We start from the raw sequence: 8,301 nt of genomic DNA on the forward strand, positions 1-8,301 counted from the left end.
TACAAACAGTAGAATAGAAAAAAATCCTCAAGACTGTTATTGTTGACTTACTTTTTTGAATGAAGTCTGTACGCTGCTCCTTCTGAAGAAACACATGAATAACCTGTTTAGTCTTCCTTTTCTCTCTTCAGTGTCAAAAGTCCCTCTGTCTCAGTGGAGATCACTACCAGAGACGACTCTAAACAAATTCTTAAGTTTAGGGGTTTAAAAATGAAATCCTCCATTTAGAAATTGAGGCTAAAGAATGTTACAGAGTTACTAAGGGGTGTCAAACTCAATCGCACAGGGAGGCAAAATCCAAAACCCACCTTATGTCGCGGGATAAACAGGATAAACATTTATTTATCTAAAAAAACATTTTTAAAACTTTAAAATCATAACTTGTTGACATAATTATGGACAAGATATGTAGCATCACCTGTGATAATGCTAGTGTGAATGCTGGAAGCTGAATTATTAAGTTAGAAATGAGCGCAAGATAAGATCGGGCCATTAATAACAATAAAATAAAATGATCTGGAGGGCCGGATAGAATTACCCGGAGGGCCGCTCCACATGCTGCTCTGCAGCGGCGTCACCCAAATGCTCCTTTTATCTCGACAAAAAGGAATAAATGTAAGTAAATCCAAAAGGACCGCTGACACAATCAAATGTTGGGATGTTTTCCCCTCAAAGACTTCAACAATTATAGTTATCATAGTAGAAGCTGTTTACATCCCGCGGTCTCGTGGTCGATGCGTGGAAAGAGGCGGACGGTTGCAATAAACTCACTCCAGATTTATTTTTCATTTCAAGAAATATATTGAATGTATGCATTTTTAAGCTATTATTTGCTGGAGAGGCACAGACTCACATGCCTTTCCTGACTGCATGTCACGAGGAAAATGTTTCGTTACATTTACATTTGATTTCATCTTTTCTGTTTGGGATAAAACAAAGTTAAACAGACATGAAGGTGAACGGAAGTGAAGCACGTTCACGAGGATCCTGGACTGTTTTATTGTCTTACTGTAATGCTTTCTCTGACCAATGAGAGACTCCATCACATCCATACAGCTTCCTTCATGCCTGAAATGCACTTTAAGGTTTAAGGTTCACTGAGGGGGAACTGTTGAGCTTCAAACTGACTTTTAGACCAAAATCCTGAAACACATTCTACAGAGAAACAGCAGAAGATCCACAGAGGAAGCACTGATGGTCTGGAAGAAGACAGAAAACCCACAGAGGTTTGAGGAGGATGAGGAGCCAGAGCTTCATCTCAAACTGAACCCAGACCTCCTGGCTTCCTGTGTCTGGATAGTTTGTTTGCTGTGAAAGAGAGAATTTAATTTTGATTGAGAATTTATGCTGGATCTGAATTACTAGCAATGACTGATTGTGATGCCGATCAGATCATTGTTGATCGAAGATAAAATCAAATTGATTGTCTTGGGGGCTGCACGGTGGCGCAGTGGTTAGCGCTCTTGCCTCACAGCGAGAAGGCCCCGGTTCAAATCCCGGCTGGGACCTTTCTGTGTGGAGTTTGCATGTTCTCCCCGTGCATGCGTGGGTTTTCACCGGGGACTCCGGCTTCCTCCCACCGTCCAAAAACATGCTTCATAGGTTCATTGGTGACTCTAAATTGTCCCTAGGTGTGAATGTGAGAGTGAATGGGTGTGTGATTGAGGCCCTGAGACAGACTGGCGACCTGTCCAGGGTGAACCCCGCCTTCGCCCTTCAGCAGCCGGGTTAGGCTCCGGCACCCCCGCGACCCCGAAAGGGACAAAGCGGTCAAGAAGATGGATGGATGGATGGATTGTCTTGGATGTTTTTAGGGGTACTTTGACGATTCCCACCCATCTCAGCAGCTTCAGCTGCAGGGGCCGGAGTCTGCTTAACTGTTTTTTATTAATTTCCTGTATCACTAAAAACAGAAATTAACTGTTCATCCAAAGCATGGGCACAGTTCTAATGTTTGTAGTTCATAATTACCTATGAAAACAGCAGGCTTTTTTTCACTGAATGCAATTTGTTTTTTAAAGAAGCACTTCCCCAACTTTAAACAATAGCTTTCATTCAGAGAGAATCATTATCTAAAATCAAATCAATCAGTTACTTTGAAGAAAAAAAAAATCTGCTGTAAAAAGCTGATTGTGTGGCTTTTTACATATGCTGTGTAGCGCCCCCTGGTGGTTAGGTGCCATCAACGCTGTGAGAAGTTTCTATGATTTTATATTGGGGAAAATGGTATTTAGTCAGCCACCAATTGTGCAAGTTCCCCCACTTGACAAGATGAGACAGGTATGTAATTTTTTATTATAGGTAGATACACATCAACAGAGAGACAAAATGAGAAAAAAGTCCAGAAAATAACATTGTCTGATTTTTAAATAATTCATTTGTAAATCACGGTGGAAAAATAAGTACTCAGTCAATAACAAAAGTTCATCTCAATGTTTGGTCATACAGGGTTTTTCCTGCATATATGTGGTGGCGGCTGCCACCACCCAATTTACCAGCACCACCAGCTCCTGCCGCGAAGTCCTCGCGCGCGAGAGACGGCCTACTTCCGCGTGCGTAAGCTGCTCCCTAGCTAGCGCACAAGTGATGCGCGCTCTAGCAGAATCTCACTGAGCGCGTGCAGCCCTCTGCCTTTGCCCCCAATAGTCAAAAGTCCTTTTCCATTGGCGCACATTGACTGTATGAGCGGGACTGTCTACTGTCTATTGTCTACGCTCGGGCAGAGCTAGAATCCCCGCGAGCGCACAAGACCAAAATGTCGCGCGCGCTCACTGAGATTCTGCTTAATCTCAGCGAAAAGTTTAATTTTAACTTTTGCTATTTTTGAGGAAACCTATGAACTTTCAGCCTGTTAAGATATTGTTTTTTTTTAAAGCTCTGCCATCGATATTCAACCCCTCCCCTTTTATCAAAATGTCCTTCACTTTTCTTTGATGATCAACACTTTAGTCACGCGCTCCACGTGTGTACAGCTGACATACACACCTGTTGGATCAGTAACGCCGCTAAACGTCTCATTTGTGCACATGAGGGAGAGTCAGAGCAGAGCAAGTGTATCAACGACAAACGACACAAAAACTTAAAAAAATGGACATAAATCTGAAAGGCTTTTATTGTTATTGACAATAAGAAGACAGAATTTAGAATCTGCAAGAAAAGAATTTCTAACAGAACCGACTCCAGAACCAACCCGTGTGAACATGAGAGCAACTTTCTCCAGAACAGATCAACTACTGACAGAAGAAAGATCAGATTCACAAAGATGAGATATTTGCTACTTTAAATGCATTTATTATGATTTACAAACCTTCTCCATTTTTCCCCTTTTCATTTTGCACAATGTAATTAGCATTTTGGGTTGTGGTTGCAGTGTTTTGTGTTGTTTTACTTTAAAAATTGAACGGTACATAATTGTTTTTTTGTTCTTATCATATATTTTGTACATTTTATCTGGGAGGAAAATAAACATAATTGAACATTCATTCATTCATCTTCTTGTCCACTTCTTCCCTTCCGGGGTCGCGGGGTGCTGGAGCCTAACATGGCTGCTGATGGGTGAAGGCGGGGTTCACCCTGGACAGGTCTCCAGTCTGTCGCAGGGCCATAACTGAACATAATAATAACAGCTTTTACATTTATAAATATTACAACATTTTTTTTACATCAGTTATTAATTTTTTGCATGAGTTTATAGTTATTGATAAATTAAATAACACAAAAAAATGACTTAAAGAGCCAATAGATCCAGATGGTTATAAGAGTCCTGTGTGAGGAGCTGCAGTTCTCCAACGCCTCTAAAGAATCATGGCAGGAGAGGATTCACTACTCAGTGCTTTACTTTTTGGACTGTTTTAGATTAATTTTCTCTGTGAAGATTACAGAAAGGGATGGTTAAAATGTGGTTGTGTGTGGCGTTCTGGAAAAACACAATTGTTTACGTTTAGACAAACATTTAGATTGTTTCACTTTTTCTGTTAGTTTACAAAACCGACTCGGCCCCCCATCAGAGAAGAAAACAGTTATGTGGCCCTCACAAGAAAAAGTTTGGGGAGACCCGGTCGAGAGTATTGATGTTTTGGTCCACTCCTCCATTCAGATCTCCTCTAGAGCAGAGATGTCTGGGGGCTGTTGCTGGGCAACACAGAGTTTCAATTCCCTCAAAAGATTTTGTATGGGGTTGAGATCTGCAGACTGGCTAGGCCACTCCGGGACCTTGAAATGGTTCTTATGAAGCCATTCCTTGGTTACCCTGCAGTGTGTTTGGGATGGCTGTCATGGTGACAGACCCAACCACGTTTCATCTTCAGTGCTGATGGAAGAAGGCTTTCACTCAGAATCTGACTAGACGTAGCTTCATTCATTCTTTCCTGTATGGTGTTCTTTGGATGCAGCTCAGCATCCTCCCTCTTCCAAACAGTAGAGTTCTTACAAAAAGTTCTGTTCTGGTTTCCTTTGACCACAGGACATTCTCCCAATCCTCTTCTGGATCATCCAGATGCTCTCTTGCAAACTTCAGGCGGCCTGCACATGTTCTGGCTTTAGCAGGAGGACACGTCTGCCACTGCAGGGGGGGTTGTAATGTGTTACTGATAGTAGTTTCTGTTACTGTGGTCCCAGCCCCCCGTGGGGTTCTGGTATTTTAGCTCATCGTTCTTGTGATCTTTTTGACCCCACGGGGTGAGATCTTGCTGTGAGCCCCAGATGGAGGGAGGTGATCAGTGATCTTGTCTTCCATTTCCTAATGATTGATTTCTTCACATCAAGCTGCTCATTTATTGCAGATTCAGTCTTCCTGGTGCAGGTCAACAATCATGTTTCTGGTGTCCTTAGACAGCTCTTGACAATGTGGCGTTTGGAGTGTGACTGTTTGAGGTTGTGGACAGGTGTCTTTTATTTAGATAACCAGTTCAAACAGGTGCCATTAATACAGGTAATGAGTGGAGGACAGAAGACTCTCTTACAGAAGTTACAGGTCTGTGAGTGACAGAAGGTGACCAAATACTTTTGTCCATAAACAACAAGTAAATTCTCTAAAAATCAGACAATGTGATTTTCTGGATTTTTTTCTCTTTTTGTCTCTCGTAGCTGAGGTGTTGAAAATGACAGACCTCTCTCATCTTTTTAAGTGGGAGAACTTGCACAATTGGTGGATGACTGAATACTTTTGTCCCACTGTAGATGTAGCTCTGAAGATTGAGATAAATGAAAGTGTCGTTTTTTTCCCTTGAAAGGGTCTTTGCTTTTGCAGGGAAAAAAACCAACATTAACCTTAAGGCGCATGCACATTTTTGTTTGACACCTGAAAAGGTGGGCGTGGCTTAAGCCAAACATGACTTAAATGCTATATAAGAAATTGAAGTTCTGATTTTAAATGAAATCTTTTAAACAGCCTCTGTGTTCCTGAATGTGAAGCACCAGAAAATGACAAGACTAAAATCCTCATCTTTCACAATAAATCATCTTGTTGTTAACAGGCAGTTTGAACTTTAGTTCATCGGTTCATCTACAGCTTAAAGACATTGATGATGATATCACCACGACCCACAAACAAATAATAAAACAAGCCAAAAGCTTCTGGAAAGATTTAATCTTTCTCATGTCAACTGTTCTCACAGTCAGGATGAAATCACAGAAAGATGCAGCTAAATATGTTCCACCATTTACTGAGGACAATCTTCACATTGCTGATGTACAGGAAACGAACTCCGGTTCCTGCAGCATTTCTAACACGCACATTTCCCTGCAGGGCTGCGGGCAGAAGTGCAGCAAAGTGAGGTCTGGAACCTGCAGCGGAAGCAGCAGAACGTCCTATAATACTGTAGACTGTTCTATATGTCTCTGAAGGGCAGACGTGTAAAAGACAAACCTGCACGTGTGGGTAGATTCATGTTTAAAAAAATAAATTATTACCTTGTTAAACCCAAAGTAAAATATTTCTTCTCTTCACGCCGTCCCTTTACTCCAGTTCCTGAGGCTGTCCAGCAGGGGGCAGTGCTGCATCAAGGCCAGCCTGAGGGACTGCTTTCTTTTTTTTTCTTTTAAGGAGTACAAATGGACACATCTGATTGGCTAACACAATCTAATCTGGATCTATCAGATCCGACAGGAAGTCATTAAATATGCTGACCATGATTCTCAATAGATAATGACATACAAATATATATATACTTTATATATATATATATATATATATATATATATTTGTTGAACTTTTGAGACAGGGCAGATTTAAATTCAACTCCATATAGTCAAACTTAACCCCTGAAACACAGAGGTACATGCCTGTCTGTGTACATACACATATACAGCACATGAAAAATACTTTTATCAAACAGTCACTCACAAGATGGCTGGTGTTCCCCGATTTTTGAGAGATCGCTAACAAGTCTCATGAAACTGCCGGGTTCTGCTGGTGTCCAGATCCTTTCCTTGGTAGGAACAAATCCAGAACAGTTTCCAGAGGAACTCCCGGGCAGCTTTGAATTTACATACAAGGATAAAACTATTTAAAAACATTTAAACCAGCAGATTTTTTAAAATCGAGGATTTGTCAGGAAATTTAGATTGTGTTTTTACATTTTTATCCCAAAGCAGCTCAACCTGTTTTTTCTTTTAAATATTTAGTAAGCAACAATTAAAAAAGGGACTGCTTCAGCTTTGCGGATCTTTTCATGAGATTTGTTTACAATCACAGACGTGAGGATCAACCAGGTTTGGCAGAGCGTCTCCATGCAGTGATCCAGTGGACGACATCACGCAGGACTGACGTCTGTCATCCCCAAACCTGTTGTGCAAAAAAAAAAAAAAAACAAGTCTACTTCCTGTCCCCATGATGCTGGAGGAGGAAGATTTCCTCAGTCTCTCCTCTCCTCCTGCGGCGGATGCAGGAGAAACTCCCTCATTGCCTCCTATTGCTTTGACTGGAGCTCAGATGCATTTCTGAGAGCGTTTTTGAGGTAACGCATGAAAAGGTCCGTCCACGAGACCGGGTTTGGTTTGAGAAAACAAAAGGCTGAGTACTGACGGGGGGGTTAGTCCCTGGAAATGAGAGCGGATGCTCTGTCCCACTCCGCCGTCAGACGGCTCCAACAGCAGCTGCTCGCACTTACGCCTGTTTGTCTATCTCGGTGAGGACCAGCTTTCTGAAGACGTCACTCTGCTCTCCGGGTTCTGGAGCGAGAAGTTCTGTCTGTGAGTGTTTCTGAAGACGTTCCTCTGAGACAGAAAACAAATGGCAGATTTTCATCTGTCTTCTCCACATTTAACAGCAGTTGGTTGGTGGTGGATTTCCAGCTGTAAAATTAAAGTCACAGTCAGTTCCTGCAGAAGCAGAAAAATAAAACTGTGAATCTTCTGTTCCGATGATCCCCTCAGCTGCTTTTCAACACCTCGCAGACATAAGTGGGTCATCCCTTCTTACTGCTAACATGAAGCTCTTCAGACGTGTTCATGACAGGAAGGCTGCTATGGTAATGACAAACTGACGGAAATTAAATCCATGCTCGGAGCGGGACGCACGTCTGTCGCTGCGTCCCGCTCCGCCTGCAAAACGCGGCAAGGATCTGCTAGACGCCAAGGTGGAATGCATTTATCACGGAGGTCTTCACAAGAACAGAGACAACACAGAGAAAGGTTTCCTCATCTTTCCATATGTGTTTGACCCCCTCAGCCGTTGCTGTGGTAACATGACTGTAGAATGTTCTGGAGAACATCATGGCCTAGCCTGAACTGTTTGTCCGACAGCCTAAAAGTGAGTCGGAGTGGCTCGTCTCTGGGCGGAGGAGGTTTATTTGAAAATTGGCGGTGTTTCTCACGAGGACACGCCCACACATGAGTACTGCTTCTGGGCTACGGCAGGTTCTCCTCTCGAAGGCTCTCCAGGATCTCGATCAGGCTCTCCAGTCCGAACACGTAGCCCTGGTCCGGCCCGTCATGGACGGCCGTGTCGCCACGGAAACCCTTGAAAGTGGAGTGGGCGAAGTCGATCATGCGAAGGTCCACCTGGGGGAGCTGGTGGTGTGGCGGAGGGGAAACCATGCTGGGGGCTGGGGACAGTAGGGGTGCATGAGAGAGGGGCGAGAGTCGGGTGACGGAGTCTGACTTGGTGGGCGGAGTTGGAGGCGAGGGGGGCGGGGCTACATGTCCGGTCCCCTGGGCAGGGGGAGGGTCCTGATCGGTGTTCTCACTGGTTTGGCACCAACCATCAGCAGCACCTGATCCTGAAATGCAGTGCGGCTCCGAAGGTGCTCCAGGGGGACGCTGCTGCCGGCTTGGGAGATGTCCAGGTTTGGGAATCGAAGG

General features: G+C 43.5%; 1 protein-coding gene across 2 annotated transcripts in view; it reads right to left on the minus strand.

Moving 5' to 3' along the window:
* Positions 1 to 5,569: 5,569 nt before the first annotated feature.
* The window catches only part of ip6k1 (inositol hexakisphosphate kinase 1), a gene marked incomplete in the record, with an annotated part of 36,982 nt that continues 34,250 nt past the window's right edge, over positions 5,570 to 8,301 (minus strand). For both annotated transcript variants that reach the window (XM_024263646.2, XM_024263647.2), the window contains 1 exon segment: positions 5,570 to 8,301. In XM_024263646.2, the coding sequence (XP_024119414.1) occupies positions 7,849 to 8,301 (453 nt within the window).

The sequence above is a fragment of the Oryzias melastigma genome, unplaced genomic scaffold (genome assembly GCF_002922805.2).
Source record: "Oryzias melastigma strain HK-1 unplaced genomic scaffold, ASM292280v2 sc00246, whole genome shotgun sequence".
Classification (NCBI taxonomy): domain Eukaryota; kingdom Metazoa; phylum Chordata; class Actinopteri; order Beloniformes; family Adrianichthyidae; genus Oryzias; species Oryzias melastigma.